Source organism: Anabas testudineus, chromosome 18, assembly GCF_900324465.2.
Source record: "Anabas testudineus chromosome 18, fAnaTes1.2, whole genome shotgun sequence".
Taxonomy (NCBI): domain Eukaryota; kingdom Metazoa; phylum Chordata; class Actinopteri; order Anabantiformes; family Anabantidae; genus Anabas; species Anabas testudineus.
This window is the reverse complement of record NC_046627.1, coordinates 16,022,106-16,045,227: the sequence shown is the minus strand read 5'-3', so window position 1 is coordinate 16,045,227 and position 23,122 is coordinate 16,022,106. Positions and strand designations below refer to the sequence as shown.

The 23,122-nt window shown below is 45.6% G+C and overlaps 2 protein-coding genes across 6 annotated transcripts in view; one reads left to right on the top strand and one right to left on the bottom strand.

The window, feature by feature from the left end:
• LOC113157264 (multiple PDZ domain protein) overlaps nucleotides 1-1,583 on the top strand; it is a 40,194-nt gene extending 38,611 nt beyond the window's left edge. For all 5 annotated transcript variants that reach the window (XM_026352629.1, XM_026352627.1, XM_026352628.1 and 2 more), the window contains one exon: nucleotides 51-1,583. In XM_026352629.1, the coding sequence (XP_026208414.1) occupies nucleotides 51-197 (147 nt within the window). In that variant the 3' untranslated portion in view covers nucleotides 198-1,583. The remainder of the gene's footprint in view (nucleotides 1-50) is intronic.
• An 8,937-nt stretch (nucleotides 1,584-10,520) lies between these two features.
• LOC113157520 (leucine rich adaptor protein 1-like) lies at nucleotides 10,521-22,683 on the bottom strand. The gene is made up of 2 exons (XM_026353070.1): nucleotides 22,172-22,683; nucleotides 10,521-20,271 (listed from the first exon to the last, which is right to left on the bottom strand). The coding sequence occupies exons 1-2, from the start codon at nucleotides 22,397-22,399 to the stop codon at nucleotides 19,882-19,884; spliced, it is 618 nt and encodes a 205-aa protein (XP_026208855.1). The 5' UTR covers nucleotides 22,400-22,683; the 3' UTR covers nucleotides 10,521-19,881.
• Nucleotides 22,684-23,122: the final 439 nt, after the last annotated feature.

Below are 23,122 nucleotides of genomic sequence, written 5' to 3'. Positions count from 1 at the left end.
CTACTAATCAAAATCCCTACGTGTGTGTGTGTGTGTGTGTGTGTGCTCAGGGGGCGGCAGCAGAAGACGGGCGCCTGAAGCGAGGAGACCAGATAATGGCTGTTAACGGGCAGACTTTGGAGGGGGTCACACATGAAGAAGCCGTTGGCATCCTGAAAAGGACCAAAGGGACTGTCACGCTCACTGTGCTGTCGTAGACACACACACACCAGGGGGGGGCAAACACTCACAAACAATCAGTATTGTCACTGCTTTTTATACACTCCTTATTACACTTCTTCTTATCTACAAAGTACTGATAACTGAAAGTGGCACCACATCTTGCAGACGGAGAACTCGCACCAGCAATATTTCACAACCCAAGTGTGTTAAAATCACCAGATAGTGATCTTTGGAAATATGCACAGTGAAATATGAACCGCACACCGATGATCATGAAGGAGCTTGTTGCTCATTGTAGCTTAGAACACTGTGATCCATGTTAGCCTGCTTCAAATAGACATGTAACATATTTCATCGTCTGACCTTTTATCATGACGCTCTCACCAAATCGCTCCTAAAAATGTAAAGTAGTTATATGAATTCATAGGTAGCTGGCCACGTGCACAGTTGAATGTAAACCGCTGAATCTCGGAGCGTTTGTAAATAGTGTTAGAAGTTCCCCGTCTCTGGATTGAAGTATTCACTGGACACTGTGCTTGGTGTTTTAGCATTACCTGTATTAACATAAATAGATTAAATGTAAGGTTATTATTTTGAGCAGTGTTTTATAACAGAGTGCACCCTTGAGCAATATTACAATATTGCTAATGAGGACTATTTTTCAAGGTTTTTTACAGTCTGACTTATGGGGGTGATTTCCCACTACATTTAGAGCATGAAAATACCCCTGAGGCAATGAACAGATTAGCAGTATTTAGCTAATGGCTATATTATCTGATCACAGCATTATTAGTCTTTTTACACTGCACTGCTGTCGGCAGTTCATCATCGTCTGAATTTCCCTAAAAGCGGATGCTGCTGTAAACTGGTGTTACTCAACTTATCGAGGAGTCACTGAGAGCTCTGATCACGTAAATCCACAGTGTGCTAATACTTTTCTGAAGGAAAAGAGGTGAAAAGTGTGGTTCGAGTACAAACTTGACTTGATGAAGAATTGAAATACTCACTGAAATGTAGTGCTGCTAAAGCTGATGTTAAACGGTATTATGTCACAGCATTTTATTTGTGTGTGTGTGTGTGTGTGTGTGTTTAAGTATTAATGTTCACTTCATGCAATTGCACAGAAAATGTACCTACCTGTGCTTTTTAGTTTGAAATGGATGAGTGGTTGTTCTTGTGTGTTAAACGTGTCACGTGGATTACACATGTGTAATGGAGCTGAGCTCATTTTGACTTTATTTACCCAAACAAAGTCACCCGGTGTGTAGTTTCTAATGTTGTTATGCATTAACTGTGTGCTCTAGTTTCAGAGAAAGTTGTCTGTTCTCTGTCTTATCACCTGAAATGTGGCTCTAGTACTGTCAGAGTGATAGTACTGAAGGTATTCTCACTGAATTAAATAAAAGTGACCTTTGGATTCAGTCGGCGTGCTCTGTTTTGGCATTGTCTTGTGTTTGATTATTTACCATACAAATATGAGACAACACTCATGCTATCATTAAATCCGCCGTGTAAACAAGCTTAGCTGAACGACTATGAACTTAAATAGAGCCATATAGTGGTACTGAATGAATAATAGTCATTGAGCAAATTCAGGGCAGCTGTCCAAGTGCACCAGCTGTTAGTCAGTGTCACTGCTCCTCGCTGAACACTCGGGTTGTTGTACAACATACATACCACATCTCACACACGCTGTTCAAGAGACATGTTTTTATCTGGAAGATAAAAGCGAGTTGCTGTTGCTGGAGGTTGCATTTAAATGAAAGTTGATCTAAATCAGTTGAAATGAAATGTCCATGAACACAGATTTATAGACACGGGATAATGACGTGGAGCGGCACATTAAGTCTTGCTTGAATGGATTCTCTGTTGTCACTTGAGACTTCATAAAGTCTGAATAGTGCGCGGCAGATCTGTATTCGAATACGGCACCCCATCTGTCTGCCAGGCGCAGCTGCTCCGCAGCCTGTCACATGATTAGTAAGTCCTGTGCATTAAGTCCAACCTCTTAAGTTGGTTTACAGCAAACATAGGGGCTACCAATTAATCACACGAGTCAAGCAAGACCTTCCTGTCTTAACGAGGTCCGGCGTTGGTTCAGATTCAGTGGGTTAGTACAGAAGAGCACCTTTGTAGTAGAGTACATATGCTCAACTGTTGGGTGACGCTTTGACCCCGAGGTCAAGACCCAGTAGTGTTACCTGCAGCTGCTACTTGCTGAACCACCGTCTAGCTCCCACATGCACTCAACAGCTGAGCTTTCTCCAAGCACCTGTTGTTTTAATGGCCCCAGTGGATTTGGAGGTTACCAAGGCCCCCCCGCTCCAGGTTCAGGAGACACGAGATTGGTTTACACAAGACTTGTCTGCACACGCCTTTTTTACAGATGAGATCAAATGTAGCCGTCGTGCCGCGCTTGACTTGAATACGGGCGAGCGGTGTGATGTTCCCGTGCCGGTGGAGCCTGAGCTAAATCACTAGAAAGGACTCAATTATCAAAATGTCAATCAGGCCTCTGTGTAGGTCGTCACGGGATTTTCCCATGAATAAAATTCTTTCTTGATCTCATAAGAAAGACTTATGACAAAGACGGTTTTTTACCTCCAAAGGCCTTCTCCGCATTAGACCCCTTTGACCTCGCAGCTTTAGAAATAATAACGTGGCCACCTGTTCAAACACTGCAGGACTCAATATGATCATGCGAGACCCACGCTAGCTCCGCACTCGCTAACAAGAAGTAAAGCAAACAGAAGTTCATTATTTGGCCCCGTGACGAGACAGGAAACATGCATACATACATACATGATGGGGCAGCATCATGCCAGTGTGTCTGCAGTTGGCTCTTTTTCTTCAATATCACAGAGCAGGTACGGACAAGTCGGTGGAAACAACTGAATTATGACCGACAAATTTTGTTCAGGCTCCCCAACCTGCCCCGACACATCAAACTATCAATGAACACATGCTGTTTTGAGCCGACAGGCTTGACGGAACAACACCATTCATCTTTCAGGTACCTGATCCGCCGTCAGGTAAGAGCAAGATAACACAGGGTCTTAAAAGGTCACCTTACAAGAAAGAGCCTGAACTCTTGATGACACGCTGTTGCATTGGTAAACTGGCAAGCATAATTAAATTCCCACTCAAGGTGATTGTGTAAAATAGCTGCTCGATGAACACACCACTCTGCAGGAAGACAATACCTCCCATTGACTCGCTTTAAAGGGCAATGATTTGACCCCACTGCACCGACTCTGTGGCCTCAAGTCTTTACTTGTCTGTCAGAAAGATTAGCACATCGAATGTGTGCACAATCCTCTGCATTGTTCCAGTCGGCTTTTATTAGTTGCTCTTTAACTTGTCTGTCCTCCTGATGCAGAGGTGTTACTGGTGCGTGGCAACTGTTGGTGGAAACTGACTCTACCCAAGGAGGACGAACACATCATGAACGTTCCTGTGAATTAATATTTACGTAATGAAACAGCAATCAGTCTAATTAAATGACTAGTGAACACTGGAATGTGCGGATGCATTGGGTTAGTACCTTGTTAGTGTAGCATTATTATGATTAAACGTTATTAAGAAAACAATTAGTCATAGAGCAGGCAATGGGAAGTGAGTCCAAACCTTGAGGAAAATATTGCCCAAGACTTGTAAACGAGTCTTGCAACTCCAACCCCGAATGAAGATTAAATAAAGAATGAGTGAAAGAAAAAAAAAAAAGATTTGCATGACTAATCTTCTGCAGCTCTGCTTATAGCATTTCCATTTGTATCGTCTTATTTTACATATCTTGCTCTGGCGTCTCGTTTCCAGGACAAACAAAAGCACATATAACTATCCTCCTTTATTTGGACGCCAACGACTGTATTTTTCTGAGTAAACAGCCGAGTCACAAACAAACACATACTTTCCTTCCTTCATAACCCGAAATTATGCCAAAGTCATACTTTGCATGTAGGAAGCCGAACGTTATGGTGATTTACTGTGAGGTTTTTCCTCATTATGAGGTGCAGCTCAGCTCCCAGTCTCGCCTTCCCTGGCTGTTCAAATAAACTCGGGAGTCAACCAAAGCAGCGATGACTTCATGCAGGATTGGATTTCCTCCTCACCTTTAGCATGTTTGCACAAAGTGGAGCGTTGGCTAATGAGCCTGTTCACACAGACAACGGAGCACGAGATCAATGAAGGAACATCAAACACGCGCATGAAATGTTTGGGTGTTAAACACCTCTGTGCACTTTTTACATGTTAGCAATGCAAACAGTTCCGCAGCTCTGACTGCAGCTGCAGTAAACTTCAGTCTCCACGTGAGCGCCTGATAACAGGAAGCTACATCACCACGACGCACCTCGCGTGTTCCGCTTGGTATGTTTGCATGCGAGTTAGTTAGTTAGTTCCAGTTACATCACCGCGGCTGAGGCCCTGATAAGGAGCAGTGTGTAATCATCGCATTATGAGCAGTGTGCAGAGCAATGCGGTGACACAGCCACTGGGAAATGTTTGCAGAGCCGAGGGTAGAAGAATCAGCTTTGTTTGCAGGGCGAGAGGCGCACGTGGTCCGACCTTGTGGAAGGACGTTGCTGCTGGGGGTTGTTGAACCAGCACTCAAGCAACATTGAGTTATGCAAGTGGCGCCCATTTATCTGAGGGAGCGTGTGACACTGAGCTCTAATTAACATGAGCACTCCTTTGGTTTGCAATTTTGTCATAACTGTCTCCTAAATATCTCAATGTAGTACAGATAATAAATAGATATGTTGCATGAGAACATAGTAGTTGATGAGATATGGACCCAGTGGTGGTGGATCGACCAGTGGACTGACACTGCTGTCACTAGGCCCCCCCCTGCAATGTGCTTGTTCTACATTTGCTCCACATGGATTGTGTTATTGACCGCCATCTCTCTGCACCAGTGGTTTCAAAATAAAGGCATCCTATTGATTTTAGGCCAGGATGGAAAAATGAATCAGTGATAAAAAAAAAGCCATTTGCGCCTCTGGCCCATGCTGCAGTTTGAGCCCGTTTTCCACCTTCGTTCAGCAAACCTGGCCGTGCCATTACACTAAAATAAAAATAAAAAATAAGCGTAAAAGTTAAATGATGTACCATAAATAATCTTAAAAAGTGGCTCTTGCTCGTGGTTCGACTTGAATGTCTAACTTTTTGATTCACGCCACGCTCACTTTATTATTCCGAGGATGACACTTTTAGAGTCTGTTATCAATCCTGGAGTTACAACCTGGGCTTTAACCTCTATTTAAGACTGTGTTACAATTGTTAAATTTTAAAGCGTCGTGGTGAGCGGGGTGGGGGATGAGACATAAATCACCCGGAGCTCTCAGCCCTTGAACATTAGTAAATAGCTCTGGCATAGTGAAACCTATTGTACCATGGAGCCTTCTGCAGTCATTACCTGTATCACACAGACATTATCTCACCTCAAAACCCTCTGTTTTGTTTGTTAGTTTGAATTGTTTGGCCTGCCTTTTGCAGTGTATTTTTTGTTGTTACTTTGTCCTGTTAGTTTTGTACGTTTGTTTCCGTCTATCCTGCCTCCTGCAGTGATTTTAGTTTGTTACTTTGTACATCTGCTTTGTCCGTTAGTTTGGTCCACATTAGTGTGTAGTTTCAGTTGTTACTTTGTATGTTGGGTTATGGTTTTGTTTGTATGTTGTTACAGCGTTTTTGGGTCTCTTTCATTTGATACTTTGTTGGTTTGTGTAGTTTCCTGTGTCCCCTGCCCTTCTTTTGTTAATAAATGTATCTTTTTGTTCTTACTCGTTGGTCCCGTTAGTCTGTTCGTAACAGAACAAACCAGCCACTATTGCAACCATGGAACCACCACGTTCCACCACTGGTTGTTTCTCCCTTCCGTCTTGCCCCAGTTTTGTGCGCTATGGGGGCCTGGCGGATATTCTGGAGGAGGAGTATTTGGACCTATGTTGCAGTGCAGAGCATGTGGTCGGTTGGCTACACTCGGGTGTGGACCCCGAGTGTTTCGAGGCGCTGTACAGGGCAGCAATCGGAACCTTTGTGAAGAAGGGATACATGATGACGTATCCAGAGTTCCAGTGTCTTAAAGACACTGTGATGTCTGCTCTGAATTCCTTCAAGCAGGGGTTTCGTTTGACTGCCCTGCCTAGCCAGCACTGTTTGCTCTCCTCCTCCTCCAGTACTCCCCGGTCCCCAGCGCTTGTTTGTCCGGCAGCTAATGCTGCTTTTGTTAGTTCTGCAGCCGAAGCTGCTTTTGTTGGTTCTGCAGCCGAAGCTGCTTTTGTTAGTCCCGCAGCTAGTGCTGCTTTAGTTGGTTCTGCAGCCGAAGCTGCTTTTGTTAGTTCTGCAGCCGAAGCTGCTTTTGTTAGTTCTGCAGCCGAAGCTGCTTTTGTTAGTCCTGCAGCTACCGCTGCTTTTGTTGGTCCTGCAGCTACTGCTGCTTTTGTTGGTTGTGCAGCTGAAGCTGCCTTTGTTAGTCCCGCAGCTAGTGCTGCGCTAGTTAGCCCAGCAGCCCATGCTGCGCTAGTTAGGCCCGCAGCTACTGCTGCTCATGTTAGGCCCCCGGCTAGCACTACTGCTCATGTTAGGCCCCCAGCTAGCGCTGCTTTAGTTGGTCCCCCAGCTGCCAATGCCGGTTTTGTTAGTCCGGCAGCCGATGCCGTGTGTGTCAGTCCGGCAGCCGATGCCGTTTTTGTTAGTCCAGCAGCTCCCGCTGCTTTTGTTGGTCCTGCAGCCCAGGCTGCTTTGGTCTCGGCTCCTGTTCCTGTCACGGATCCGGCTCCTGTTCCTGTCACGGATCCGGCTCCTGTTCCTGTCACGGATCCGGCTCCTGTTCCTGTCACGGATCCGGCTCCTGTTCCTGTCACGGATCCGGCTCCTGTTCCTGTCACGGATCCGGCTCCTGTTCCTGTCACGGATCCGGCTCCTGTTCCTGTCACGGATCTGGCTTCTGTTCCTGGTCCTTCAGCTGTCGCCGCAGTTGCAGCCACCTTGATTGCTGCAGTCACCGCTGCTCTGGTGTCAGCTGCTGCTCCGGTCCCTGCAGCCGCCAGGTTCCCAGGCGGGTCGACGCAGAGGTCGCCGTCGTCGCCGTCTCTTCAGTCTCCGGACGGGTCGACGCAGAGGTCGCCGTCGTCGCCGTCTCTTCAGTCTCCGGACGGGTCGACGCAGAGGTCGCCGTCGTCGCCGTCTCTTCAGTCTCCGGACGGGTCGACGCAGAGGTCGCCGTCGTCGCCGTCTCTTCAGTCTCCGGACGGGTCGACGCAGAGGTCGCCGTCGTCGCCGTCTCTTCAGTCTCCGGACGGGTCGTCGCCGTCTCTTCAGTCTTCGGACGGGTCGACGCAGAGGCCGTCGCCACCGTCTCTTGACTTCGAACTTTGTTTGTCACCCCAGGAGATGTGGTGGGATGACAATGAGGACACCACCACCCTGCTCCTGTCTCCTTGGGGGGCCCCTGAGAACTGTGGTCCTGTCCTGGCCCCTCAGCTCCAGCTGGCTCAAAGTTCGTCGCCGCCGGGCAGTCCGCCTGGGAGTCCTCAGCCGTCTTGCTGTTCCCCGGCTCACTGCTCACCATCCGGCAGTCGGCCTGCGGGTCTCCTGCCCCGTGGGTCGTATCCTGGCCCCCGGCCTGGGGGTCCTCGGCCTGCTCTCCGGCTGGCTTTCCGGTCCCCGGTTCTCCAGCCGGCTCAAGGGTCTCGGGTTCTCCCTTCTAGTTCGTCGCCTCCCGGCCGTCCGCCCGAGGCTCTGTCTTCTGGTTCGTCGCCTCCCGGCCGTCCGCCCGAGGCTCTGTCTTCTGGTTCGTCGCCTCCCGGCCGTCCGCCCGAGGCTCTGTCTTCTGGTTCGTCGCCTCCCGGCCGTCCGCCCGAGGCTCTGTCTTCTGGTTCGTCGCCTCCCGGCCGTCCGCCCGAGGCTCTGTCTTCTGGTTCGTCGCCTCCCGGCCGTCCGCCCGAGGCTCTGTCTTCTGGTTCGTCGCCTCCCGGCCGTCCGCCGGAGGCACTCCTGGTCCGTTTGCCGCCTCCCGGCCGTCCGCCGGAGGCACTCCTGGTCCGTTTGCCGCCTCCTGGCCGTCCGCCGGAGGCACTCCTGGTCCGTTTGCCGCCTCCTGGCCGTCCGCCGGAGGCACTCCTGGTCCGTTTTGCCGCCTCCTGGCCGTCCGCCGGCGGCACTCCTGGTCCGTTTTGCCGCCTCCTGGCCGTCCGCCGGAGGCACTCCTGGTCCGTTTTGCCGCCTCCTGGCCGTCCGCCGGAGGCACTCCTGGTCCGTTTTGCCGCCTCCTGGCCGTCCGCCGGAGGCACTCCTGGTCTGCTGCGCCTGGTCCCTCCTCCGGGCCTCCCTCCGCCCGCCCGGTCTGGTGTTTCGGGCCCTCCTCCGGGCCTCCCTCCCCCCGCCCGTCCTGGTTTGTTTGGGGCTGTCTGGGATCCGCCCCTTGCCGGGGGGGTTCTGTTACGATTCCTCCCTCTGCCCCTGTCTGTTATGTTTGGTTCTGTGTCTCACCCTCCTGCCACACCCACATATGGACTTCCTCTACTCTCCACTCTCACTCACCGGACTAATTGACTCATTCAGTTCACCTGTGCATCCCTCCACTTTATAAGCTCCCGTCCGTCCTCTGCTCATTGCTGGTTTGTTGACTTTCATGCTCACTCACTTCTGCGTATTCATTCATGCTCCACAATTCTGGTCAGTTTGTTCGTTCGTTCGTTTGTCCATCAGGAACCTCTGTTTTGTTTGTTAGTTTGAATTGTCTGGCCTGCCTTTTGCAGTGTATTTTTTGTTGTTACTTTGTCCTGTTAGTTTTGTACGTTTGTTTCCGTCTATCCTGCCTCCTGCAGTGATTTTAGTTTGTTACTTTGTACATCTGCTTTGTCCGTTAGTTTGGTCCACATTAGTGTGTAGTTTCAGTTGTTACTTTGTATGTTTGGGTTATGGTTTTGTTTGTATGTTGTTACAGCGTTTTTGGGTCTCTTTAATTTGATACTTTGTTGGTTTGTGTAGTTTCCTGTGTCCCCTGCCCTTCTTTTGTTAATAAATGTATCTTTTTGTTCTTACTCGTTGGTCCCGTTAGTCTGTTCGTAACACAAAACCTTGAGAAAGCCTCAATAAGGTCATAAAATTTAGCCTGCAAGGTGTATTTGCAGATTTCGCTTTAATCTATTATTAACATCTTATCTGTGACTAGCAGCCAACAGCGACTTGAAGACGCTAAGTAACACTGGTGACGTGTGATGTCAGGTTTTTTTGAGGACATTTTTGCACCATCGCACCCTCAGACAAACCCCCTCAAATGATAAAATAAAGCAGTTGACGTCATTTTCAGCTGCTTTGATTAACTAGTATGGTTCTTTGCAAAGCATACCACTGCTGCGGCTATACTTGAGGTACCTACTCCCAGCTTGATTTACGAGGATGCCCTGCAGGAGGAAGTGGCAAAGACTTCTAGTTCCTCTAGAGGAGACCACATCAGGCTTTCAAAACATGTTTACAACTCCCTTAAACATGTTAATGTTTCTCTGTGGTTTGTCATTTTCCCCCTTCAGACCACAGATCCCCATTTATTTTGTACTTCCTGTGTGGATTCCAAGCATTAAACAGGTGTAACCATCTCGTCTAGTCACTGTGAAATCATGCAAGGAAACAGAAACACAGGTGCATCCATTGGGTGAGTTTCTAGCTGTGCTGATGGCTATCTGACTATAACTGTTTGACTGTCACGTCGTCCCGATGCCCAAAAGATAAGAGCACAAGTTTTAGTCAGGCTCATTTTGTAAAAAACACCTAAAGGAAAAAGCTTTTCTGGATCTCTTCCACAAAGTCTGACACATGAATTGCTGAGATTAAGGAACGCCAATTAGCCGAATTTCTAAATCTACATCAACACAGAGTCAGAGAAGACTAAAAACACAGCGATAAAAAGTTGCGTGTGAACAGTTTCTTTGACTGATTGCACACCGTCTCAAACAATAACTGCCCTTCAGCTACTTGTGTAGCACTCCAGTTGTTTGATCAGTGGCATATTCAATCAGCATGTACCTGAGAAATTGTCAAAGGAAAGGAAAGTGTCAGCGGCCTACAAGGCATTCGTCACCCTGAGCCTGTGAGGTGTACGAGGCAGAACTTGCACGAACCTGTTATTTGCAAGCCGGTGAACAGATTTATAGTCTCATTATGTTGCTGTGTCAATCTAGTTTCCTACAGGCAAATTAAACGACGGCGGCGTCAGTAAAATTAGATTATTATCAGCTTAATAGCTACCTTGCCTTTTTTAAAATTATTTCCAATTAATTGTGTGACAAAAAAAAACATTGGTCCAGTTGGCTTTTGAATCAGCACATTTCAGTTTGTTGACAGACAGTGAGCTGCCAACAGACATGGCTGCAGGATCCTGCTTCCATTACATCATTAGGGGGTACTTTCACACACTTAGGCTGGCATTGTGTCATTTTTTTTAATCATGCCAAGCATCAACACGCATTTAATGCAGGTTTACATCCTGCTATATATGCAAATATAATGTATTCTAACTGATACAATGTCATTTTTATACTTTTAAAACACAGATGCAGATTTCTCTAGAATGCTTCATATTTAAAAGGCTGGAATAACTGCAGAGCATCTCTGTCACTAAAATATAATTCATGAAGTCATGTTTGGAAGTCGAGTAGAAAAAGAGAAATGAACAAGATAAATAAGACAAGAAATGAACATTCCCCCTGTGATAATGCCTTGTTATATTTCCAGGAATTTAAATAATAGCTTGTCTTGTCTGGGTTGTCAGAAAGCTAAACTTTTTTTTTTCACGTAAATCAAAAACAAGCCCACTGACAAGTCTTTTTTACATTTTAAATAAATTCACTCCTACTTAAATTAAATACTTATTCAAACAGGTAAACACTGTACAAATGTAGACAGGAAATGTACTCAATATGTGGTTGGCGACGGTTCAGTCAACGGTACTATTCACTTGCAAAGCACAGAAAATCCTCTCCCCAACGTTTATAGCGCTATAAACTGTTATCATCTGATGGTGGAATGTCAGCATCCCTGCTACAAAAGAGAGAAAGCCCTTCGCAAAGCCTCGCAGCCACACATTTATCCTCCCACTGTTTTCAGAAGTGGGCTCCGGTGGAATCTCTGCTATGTTGCATTGCTTGCCAAGATCCCGAGATTCCCCTCAAATTTCACTTTCCATTCCTGTATAAAAGAAAAGAAACGAAAAGAGCTGGGGACTGAAATAAACCAGGCACTAAATATTTATTAATTTAGTAAACAAACAAACAAACAAACAAACAAAAAAGAACCAGTATTTTTTATATGGAAAAACGCTTTTGTTTTGTACCATCATCTTCACTATCTATGATAGTAATAAACAGACAACACACAATTCCCATATAGTACCTGAACAGGTACCTATGACTAGTTAATGTCTGAATGGAGAACCATTGAGCTTGAGTGAAGTGTTGAATCTTCATTCATTTATCACAGGAAATGTTGTGGCCAATTTCAGAAACATCTACTGCATCTCTGTGAGATTGGAGAGATGAGGAAATGCTCCTGAAAACCATTAGCAGAACAAGTCACAGCTGACTATGATCCTAGATTTAAAGGGGCAGAAGATCTGCATCTCTCTTCCAGCACTTTTAGCCCTTCAGCAATCTGCTTGATCGTTTGTCTTCATTACTCTCGTAGTAAAACCACGACATCCTCACCTATCTGGCTGCGGCGCTCGGTGGAAATAGGGGGGGAAGGACATCTAGTCATCTATCTACATAAACAGACAAGCTGTCCGCGAGCGGTGCAACAGTGATTCAAACGATGATCCTGTACTGAGGAAATCATTAATGCAACCTGTCAGCAGCCCGAACACTGTGAGGTCAGCTATCAGTCTGTGCAGCGGCTGGGCTGTTTGTTTTAAAGCTGAAGTCGCCTCGGCTGTAGCCTGTTCTGTACTAAAAAAGACCACCGAAGCTGTATTATTAAAGAAAGTTCTGCACCACTGAGGCCTGAAAAAAAGACAATACGTGAGCCCCACCACTGTAGTTGCACTGCTGTAACCCCTCCCTCACAGCACAAGTCTCCTGCGTCCTATCAGTAACAGCCCACTAAGAGGCTTTACTCCCCCCCACCCCAGCACAAAGAGCTGTCTGTTGGACCAAGGAGGCATCCCAGGAGTCAACTGAGACAGGTGGCTATCCCCACAGGGTATGTATGTGGGGGCTGGGAAGCTGAATGTGGAGTAATCAGAGACAAGTCAAGACAAAAGAATGGTGTTATTTCAGTGGTGTGCGTTTACAACTGCTGTCTGTGTTAGATGTTTGATGGAGAACGACATGTCAAATATGAAAAACAAGCACTTTGTCGGCCACATCTGTAGCCTGGACTCCAGAAATGGGAATGGTAAAGCAAGGTGAATGATGAAACATACTTAAACTCACTACTGTTGATCGAAGAAAGAGTCCAAACAATATTAATTCTAAAACGGAGAATTAGACATAAGGCTCAGCATCGTCCACACCCCAATTATTTTATTACAGTGCCTAACATGCATACTTATTTTATGAGCATCAATAAAAGTAAGAAAGTGACTTTGCAGCCAGACACTGGAATGAAACTCAAATATCACAGAGCTCGTCTGTCAACATCAGAGGAAACTGGATCCAAATGTTCCTCCAGATTTACACCCCAACTCTAAAATCTAGTTATGGTTTGCATGCAACCTTTCCAGGTAGATGGGACCTGACCTGTAATTCAAGCCTTCCAAAATTACACCACTGGTGAGGTGGAGAACATCCAAATCCTGCTCAAGTAGAAATGATCCAGTGTTTTTCGCTGAAGCTCTGGATTTGAACGAGGAGGCTTTAATAGGGTGCCAAGAAAACCTTGCCAGTTTTGCATCCTAATCCTCCCCCACCCTCCACCCCCGGATATTAGAGGTCCTTTACCTCTTAAACCAGAGCACTTGGGTGAAATCTTCAAGGTCCTGTTACACCAATTTTGAGAAGCAGAGCGAGGCTTTAGTGGCAAGTTTTGAGGTTTAAACTTGGACCTTAGAACGTTTTTTTTCACTCGCCAGTGTTATGAGGGATAAAAAGAAAAGGAGGGGGGGTTATTTTGGGTTGCATTCAGAATTGAATGAATCCGAGTTTGTGCCACAGTCTAGCACATTACAGCCCAAATCATAGACAAGAACCTCATATAACAGCCGTGATTATGACAGTGCCATAAGAGGACCATGGCAGGGTCTTGCCTTGCAGGACAGTGATGAGAGAGTGCAGTATTTGTTCTTTCCCAAGAGGATCACATCTCTTTTCCCAGGAAGGATGACAGTTTATGAGAGAGTGCGGACGGAACGGTTGGGAAAATAGGATCCCGTAGTGACGAGAAAACTGCAAATCTCCCGGACGACACGCTGTGTACAGCTCAGTAATGAAGATAGAAGAGCAAATTGGTCCAGACGACGTAAAGGCAGAAAATAACACAGTGAAAAAAAAAAGTGTTGCTCTGAATGAAGAGCTGGAGGCGACAGCAGCCAAACGACTACATTTCTCAGCAGAGTTCGTTATGAGCCTTGAAAAGGAAAAGAAAATATACTAGGAATGAACATTTTTCTTAGACAGCTGTTCTTCTTCCTACTTGCAGTACTTCACTTTAAATGCGATGTGTCCTTTGAACTGTAACTAAGCTGGTTCACATAGGGCCTAATACAATTCTGAAAACATCTCCAGGCAGGCAAACAAAAAAACATGAGCTCATATCTAGCAGGTCGGTAGCAAATCCACACCGCCTCACCAACAAAGTCGTCAGATCAACCTCTGTCGACCTCTTAAAGCCAATCAATTGTAATGTTTTCCTGCTGACCCCAAACTGCTCTCGTTTGACCTGAATGAGTGTCCAGGGAATTACAGAGCACACATTCGCACGGAAACATTTTGGGCCAACCAACGATCTGTCCCAGCAGTGTCCCTTTAACACACAACAGGGTCATCGTGTTGCCAGGAAACACTTGAAAAGACTTTAACCTTTTGGCTTCGCGTTGCCTGTTGCTGGGAGTGTTTCTCATCCACTTTGGTTAAAGTCAGTCCGGAAATGATCAGTATGAGAACGTCTTAATGGTCTATGAGTGTGTGTCCATCTTGAACTATCTTGTTTCACATAACAAACTAAATCTACAGACACAGCTGTACCAGAGAAATATGTAGCTTAAAGTAATCACGCGCACTGTAATGCCACATGTTCCACAAACCTCAAGCAACTATTATAATACATTCTTTCTCTCTTACAACTTGGCTGTCAAAGAGCAAAGCTAAAGTTCAAACGCTCTGACAGGGTCAGTGCCTACTGTAGAGGTCCCTTTGATTCCTTATATAGTAACGGAAAAGACTTCCTGGCCTGCATAGAAAAAGGGAGTGAAAAAAAGGGGGGGGATCAAATAGGATAGAGACCTGTGTTGTTCTCTCCCACCCTTTCTGCTGAAGGTTACTGGCTGATATAGTCAGTCGTTTAATCTCAGCTCAGTGGCTCTGCCTGTGGCAGTGTGGCCAGGAAAAGGCACCCAGTTCAGAGAGACATCAGATAGGGAGTGAGACGTCGACTTGACAAATGTGAAGGTAAAACGCGTAGAGAATAGATTGATAGATGGATTGGGGCGATGTTGAAGTCACTGGGCTAAAGACTCATTTTGCCCCAGCTAAAAACAATCCTTGATCCCCTTATGGAGCCCATGTCATTTGCATACAGGTTTGTAGATGAACAACCAGTTGAGGAACCTACACCAGAATCATGTCTGTTGACTTTAGGTCAACATTTAATGCAATCATGCAGATGTCTTTCATGATTCTGCTCTCACGAGGGTGTGGCATCGTCAACACATTCATGAGAATAGAGTTGACAATAGACTTCAGGAGAGCTCCTCTCCACTCACAATCAACAACTTCATATGGAGTTTAACCCCCGCAGGGTACCACCTCAACACGCTTTTAGTACCAGGTGCTTTATTTTACAGCCATTTTCTTGCACAGTCGTCAGTGTAGCTGGTCTCACGGCGAGGCAGCGTGAAACCGCAGAAACACACGAGGGAACAATGGAGGACATCGGAGGAATACTGCTTTTGTTTCAGAAGAGCCTGAAGCTCGCAAGATCAAAGACTGTTGGAAGATCAGGGGAGTGTGGGGAACACTTCAGAGTTCAAATGACAAGATGACTTCGGGTGCAGTAGCTATATTCCAGTACTCTACAGTGTTTGCACATGTTGGTATCACCTCAGCTTGATTAGGACTCGACTGAGGTGATATAAAAAAGGTATTCCACAACATTTGCCTGATAGACAACCAAAAAAAGGCAAGTAGAGTCAAGCTGAGCAGGAACTGTGTAATAGAAAAGCTCTAAAAGTCACAACTGTGGAGACTGTTAGGACCCTTGACACCTTCATCTTCAAAGATCTTAAAAGGGACAACAGCGCAACAACACTGCATAATAAAAGCGGCCCTTTAGCGACAGTGTTCAGGGGATCTTAAACTCCTTACGAAGCGTGATATTGAAATACACTGAAGTTTAGGGCAAAGGTTAAATCCTTGTGACTAATGATGACTTGCCAATCCTGAGTTCTTAGCACAAAGGGCTGCACAGGAACTTTGGGAAATATGTTTACATTAGCCGTAGGCACCGTGTAACTGGTTCCACCAGTTTGTGCCTTCGGTTGCAAATTATCGCACAACCATCTACTGATTGCATTATAAATACTTTGGTCATTCTTTATTTAGGTCAAGAGTTTGCTTTATTGATACCAGGACATTTCAGTGGAATTACCACAAATACTGTGGGAGGCCAACAGTGGTTACAAAATGTTCCTACTGAACCAGTGCAACACTAATGCCTTCAGCACTTTAGATGTAATTTCTTATGTCCCTCGAGATCCTAGAATGCCAGAAAAAAAAGTCTAAATTGTTCTAATGGGCTGATTTGTAATCTCTATAGTCATAACTACCCTGGTAATCAAGCATGTCTTGTGTTTATTGTGTGAATGAATGGAATGCAGCCTGACCAGCCTCGAGGGCAATAAGTTCTCAGGCTGTCTCCTCTCTGTATTTGGGTTTCTCATACACTTTCTGTGTGACGTTTACAGGAACCTCTAAAGGGTGTTTCAGCTAGAGTTATTTAAGAGAGGGGTTGTTGTTAAAGTGAAAGATTTGCGCTGACAGGAACAGTGTTCTGTCTCCGCTGTGGTTAAATACAGTAGTTCCCAGGAGCAGCAAAGTTTTATGAAGCCCTTTGGAAGTGATTCACAGATGCACAGCGTGGCGTGCGGCCAACTGAAAGCTCTTTCCGGATTTTATCTCACAAAAATGCAGACGTATAAGGCAGACGTACAGCTTCTACTCATGTCACGATGGAATCAATAGCAAGTATTTGCTTGGTCTGACGTTGGGACGCATCATCACGCCATCAGGGCAGGAAGCTCATGTGAAGCACATCATTAGTATTTTCTCTAGACAAAACAATACACCCATGTAATGAGACAGGTCTTATTAAGTTTTCCACAGCTTCATAAATCTCCCAACATGGAGCTCTACAACGTCTGGAAATGTAATCAGGTCGCCACAGTGGATCTAACGTGCCACATCCATCACAAGTATTAGTACGAGTGCACGCAGGGCCGTCGCATTCGTTCGTGCGTCTATCACGTCATGCACGAGAATTACATTTCTTCATTGCAGCTGTAGCATTTATAGACTTCTTCGCTGCAGTTGTCGGGAGAACTAAACAAGAACTAGAAGAGAAACCACAGGCCCACCAGAGACAAAACCTAATTAAACCAGAAGAAAAGGTTGCTTTACAATTGTGTATATGTAGTCAGTATCTATGGCTTCCTGTCTGAGGGGGTCCACTGTGTCTCTAGCTCTTTCGACCTCCCCTCCCTCCTGAAAACCTACCCCAGTAACCCATATCCTTTATCCTCATTTGGTAGCGTGGTGACAGTTTCTCCGATACCAGACGGTATTGGTTTCCCTTCATCTTGTGGCACAGGCTCAACCCCAGTGTCTAATTTGCTAATGGGTTCCTGGTGGAGGCTGCCGTCTCCACTGTATGACAGTTTAATTATTTGTGCTCAAGTGCAGTAACTGAGGACTAACTAAGGGAATGAATAAACCACTATTTTGCACTGCTCCCAAACGCAGGGGAATGCGGCCGATCTTCCCCTTGTTTGCTTTCCACTGAGCCTGGATGTCATTCACCCTTAGAACAGGGTGATTATAATTGCTGACTAAGAATGATTTCACCAACTCTGGATGACTTTATAAACTCATAGACGTTTTTTTCTCTCTTGCTTTCCTAAGGAAACTGTTACATGAACAATAAAAAACATGCTTTTAGGCCTTCAACTGGAAGAAAAAGAAAGTTCATTTTCTCAAATGTGACTGAGCTGATTTGTTGACAGCGCCACAAAGGCTGTGTCAACTGGTTCTACTGATCATGTAGGAAATGTACACTTACAGGGCGACGCAAAGGCCCAAAAGGCAACGTCTGTTCAGGGGTAGTGTACCATGTAGCTCCCAGGAATTCTGACTTAGACCTATTAAAACATAAACCTGCAGAACCTGTTCTGTGTGTTCAATTATTTCAAGACCACTAGCTCTAGTCTCAACATTTCCCTTGAAGGGATATTAGCTCCAAGTCAGGCAAGACATGGTTACATTTGTTAAGACATGACAAATCTGAGACGTTAAGAGAAGGTTTTGTGTTTTTAATTGAAGTGCTGACAAGGAGGTCATGTTGCCATTCACAGGGATCTATGGTTTAGTGGCCGTAGCCTGGTTCAGCTTGACAGGGAGCTTAAGCTTGCCAAAGCCTCTGGGAGGTTGAGATAAGGAAAAGGCAGCATAAAACCCCAAATAAAGCAGCTTTGCACTTGGAGTGAGACAAAGTTACAAGTGCACTTACTGTGCCTGGATAAAGTGATTATATCTGTCTGGAACTAATGTAAGACTAAAAGTGTCCTCTGTGCCCAATCCTGTTATTTAGTGCATTATATATTTCATAACAAGACTATCACACATTCGGGAAAGAAAAACTCTTCATGCACAATTTCATGAACTATTGTTCCCTAATAAGATGAGAACCAAAACATGAGACACCATTATGGACAAAGTGGATATCTGAAGACTAATGCAACAAGGTAGTACTTCTAAAGCAACGCCCTGATGTCTGAGAGCTGGTGAAGGACTGTGCCCCATGGCCACTCGCTCATTTGCAAACCAAAAGGGACCAAAGGTTCTCATCTTTCTTATACTGAATAACCCTGTATACTCTGTCTGGAAAGAAGCTTGTGGGATGCATTTCAATTCCTTCTGGTTTTTCTAATTGGTGTTATTTGAAAAATGTCCGTTCAAGCTCAGCACACAGATGATAGATACTCAAACACTCCTGGCAACATGATTCCTCGCCTGTGATAACACTTGCCATGCTATCTTAAATATTCTCCCAAATGGTCTCCCTCTGCTTATAGCTCAATAATTGTAAATGGCACAAAAAGAAAAGCAGCTATTTGGTGAATTTCCCTCTGGGTTTTGTGTTTAAAAGGACGTGACACGGGGGCGACAAGGTGAATTAATGAGGCTCATTTCCATGCAACATTAGCACCACTTTAACTTAAATTTAGCAAAAGTTGAAAGCACCATAATGTTCACTTTCTACCTCATTACGATCCCATAGCAAGGGCGCTCAACCATTTTTTCCTTTTTGTTTCTTTCTAAAAATTGGCATTTTAGTCACAAACAGATATAATATATGTTGTTTTTTTTCCCATTAAAGACTTTACACAATGTGAGAATAGGGGGAAAACATCACAATATATTATTTTATCTCCACAACAAAACAATCAGCACTCTATAATAATAATAATAATAAAAAAAAAAGAGTTAACAAATCAATTTCTGAAGTTTAAAGCTAAACCAACACATTTATGTACAGCAACATAGAGATCTTAATAAGTCTTTGTGAACAACAGACAATTAAAAATAGACCCACAAAGCAAACAAACTAAATATGTCCACCGTCTGGTGTTAACTGGGTGTAACAGCTTCAGTCAAACATCTGTGAAATCTGCGAGCAGCTAATCTTGTGTTTAAGACAAAATGCTGAAACGTCTATTTCAGCTCAGTGGGGTTTAGCTTAGCTGAACTTCGTCAGTCAAAACATACACGCAGGAATAAAAGTTATTAGTTAGTAAGTGCTCGGAGTTTGGCTTGAAAAGCAAATTGCACTTGCTGTAACACTTGAACGAACCACTTTACTGCTTTAAACGATGAAGCAATCAGCATGAAATGTCCAATTTTGTAAATGGCTCCTAATCCTAATCTCATTTACTTAGATCGCTGATTGCGGTTGACCTAGTCTAACTCGAGATTTCCACATATAAAGAAGAAACCTAGGGTTAAACCTGGAGTCCCTTATTTCAGTTCAGTTTAACAAGCTCTTTGGCTATGACAAACTGAAACCTGTTGAGGTATAGCTTAACAAATACAATATTTCTGCATAAGAGAGCACCTTTTGACGGGAATTAACCTGCATGAGAAGACTTTAAGACTTGAATGTGGGTTGATAATAAGTGGCAGCGGTGAGGTGAGGTGTGTGAAATTGACAACATATGGTAGTTGACAGTTGTGTCCATCAGTCAAAGTGTAAAATATCTCAGTAGTCTTTGCAACCACCACGTTTAGCTTATCGACATTATCCAAAGCAGTAGTATTCATCTGATTCCACCCTGAGTTTCAGAGGTGATTTGCTGAAAGCGTCGCCGTCAAGAATCGTTTTATCCACAAAGCAGTCCGGGTCTGTAGGCGAGGGGTCGTCCGAGAGGTCTTCTGCCAGAGTGTCCAGGTAGCTGCCCACAGACAGGGCGTCCAGCCCGTCGCTGTTCCCGTCATTCAAGCTGTTGAAGCTGCCCCGCAGCGACGTGCCGTCCTGGCTGTCCGACAGGCTGTACAAGCTGCCCGTCAGGCTCCCGTCTTGGCTGGCGACGCCTCCTTTGTCTTCAATCATCCAGCGGACGGACTCGATGCCTTCGTTGATTGACACGAGCTGCTGCATCAGCTTCACATCGATGGCGCGCAGATTTGCCTGTGAGGGAAATAAAAACGCAATGTAACACATTTTGTCTAACTTTTTTTTTCTGCCTGATGATGCCACCTTGTTACTCGTTCTAGGGATGTTGCAGTCTTGGTTGACTTGCTCTCCAGACAGCATCATCTGAACCATAACCATCCAAATAACATCCTCTAATGTGCACTTCCATATCCAGATCTATGACAAGCAAGTTGTAACCTGATGAAGTGATGAGCCAACATTTAAAGGAGTAGCTTAACATTTTTTCTGGAGACACACTTGTGGCTGAAATGATTCTTGTGTCGCTTTGTTAAATATAACAATACAGAAAGCAGCCCGCAAGCTAAAGAGGTGAACACCGTGCACTGTTTAGCTGAGACTAGATGCTTAACTGTGCAGCACTGGGAAACAACTGTAACACACAGTGTAACAGCACAGGCAGGAAACGGTTGTCAGCCGGGATAATGAATGATAATACAGCACAGTACGACCATTGGCTTAACTCCCTGTCGTGACAAGCCCTGCCATTGATTGTGAACGGAAGTGGACAGCCTATTGAGTCACTCGCAGGGACCCCCCCCCAACCTCCATGTGCACTGTAACATCCTGCCACATTCAAAAAAAAAAATGCACAGGTGCAGCTGAAGGCAAACGGGGCTGGTAGAGTCTCAAAGACAGCTTGCCTGACACGACCGCCTTTTCTTAGGAGTGGATTTGCAACCTGCCGTCATCTATCTCACATGGCTGCTGGTTTGTGTTTGTTTTGACAGTAAAGCCACCGGCTCTACCGGCCCCGGAGAAGACTAGCAGATGGGAGTCATATTTGAATTTGAGTCCAAGTTTTTTAATGAGATGGCACCAGCGGGTCTGTATCACAAAAACGAGTTTGGGAAACACAATGAGTTCTGAATAACTGTGTGCCCTGGATAGTAGCAATAAAGCTACACAAACATGTTGCAGCGTACCACAGGCTGGTCCCCAACTTGTTCTATTTGCATCTTTTGACAGCTTGTTGATGTTTGCAGCCCCTCAATAATGTCAAATCACAACTCTGTTGCCGGACCCGTGCACACCACAGCCTACACTTTAAATGAGCTGTCTGATAATAAGAGCCCACTAACGGCATTACACTCAGCTTCATTTTTAAAAGTCAATTTGTTTCTACCTCTTATCAGTGCAATTCTTTTTAACTCTATGGCTGCTGGTAGATCTGAAGCTAAAGTAAAGCCTGGTACATATGCAGGGACACAATGTGCCCGGCCTCCTCGCTCGGTCTGTCACATCAACATGAAACTAAGCCTATCAACACAAAGTCTGTGTGTGTGTGTGTGTGTGTGTGTGAGTGATTGGTCAGGCTGCTGACCATGATGCAGCTCCACTACAGTCTGTAAACTCGGTCAACTTAGCCATCTGCCCAGGAATCCTAATACCTTTCCTGACCTGACTCAAAACACTGCCGCTGACATTTGTTGTAAATAGATGATACTGAACAATATGTATGATGGTAGTTACACAGGCACAATTGGATTTAGTTTCATGAGGTGGGTGGGGTGGGGAGGGTCCAGGTGTGAACGTCTCACCCGTCAGCGGGACTTTGCATTTAACAACCACATGTTGCTGCAGCTCGCAGAGCTGCTTTGCATCCAACACAGACACTGTCCTGTGAGCTCTGGGGGTCAATAAACGCAGTGCAGTGAAGAGATCAGACTCACTTAAGATAAAACTAAGCAAAATAAAGTGATGGCTTGTAGCTTGTACAGCCAGTCTAGTTTGTATCGTTACACCCCGGTCAACTTTGGAAACACTTGAAGCGCAACAGCGTTTCTTGGCTGGGGGCGCATGTGCCATATGGTCTGCAGCGGTCTATTAGTGGACACCAGCTTCGTTTCAACGCGTTTCTGACCAAGTCTCTTACCATCTCTTGCTTGAGGAACTGCATTTTGCTCTCCAGCCTCTTCAAGTCCCCAGAATTGGCACAAAACGTGCAGTTCGCTAAATGCGGCGCCGCCGCCGCCGCCGAATCGCGCTTTTCGTGGTGTTTTCCCGCAACGAGAGAACGAATCAGACTGTCCGGGACCTTTCGACCCATTTTGGACTCTATGTCCTTCAAATCGGGCAGAAAGTTGTTGTTGTCCCCGTCCATCGCAGAAGTCGCAGGGATGACGCGTTTTGCGCTTTCGGAGCAGGCAGATGGGACGAGATGAGATGTTCCCAGTGGTTTGATGAGGATACACGCGAGGACCAAGAGTGTGTATCCACAGATTAAAAAGGAAAAAAGTTAAACCAAACGCCTTCTCGTCACGGTTTTGTTCAAGCAGCTCTCAGAAAGAAGTGACGGCACAATGACGCGCAGCAGCAACAGTCCGCTCCACCAACAGACCTCCCATCGAGGCCGTCTGGCCAGTGGGAGGACAGTTGGATGACAGCGTGCGCTCCTCTAGACACTCCCAGAGAGGAGCGTCCTGTGAAACCAGACACCAGACAGGTGAGGCGACAGGTTTCCTGGTGGCAGGAGGGAGGTTGGGGGAATACACTTTTCCTGGGAGTTACAAATTAGCAGCCATCAAGTAAATGACTCCCTATAAGAGGACTGCGAGGGGATGGGTCTGCACGGACATGTGCAAAGAAAGGCGAGAAAGACCTTCAAACACCACGGGCTGAAGGAAAGTCCACATGAATGAGCTCAATAAATGAAGTGTGTGTGTGTGTGTGATTCGTTGTGTGCATGGACATATTTCGTTGTCCTCCCCCCATATGTGATATGAAAACTTTGGTGTGTTATGCGCCCTGCTCCAACTGCGTTTGGCACAAATTAAAAACGTAAGATGACGAAAGCATTAGTGACCGTTTCACATACATTTAGCTG

Excerpts from the sequence above, each read along its gene's own strand:
- LOC113157520 (XM_026353070.1), bottom strand. The coding sequence starts at position 22,399 with ATGGACGGGGACAACAACAACTTTCTGCCCGATTTGAAGGACATAGAG. Across the intron at positions 20,272-22,171 it reads AGTTCCTCAAGCAAGAGATG|GCAAATCTGCGCGCCATCGA; the intron begins GTAAGAGACTTG and ends TTTCCCTCACAG.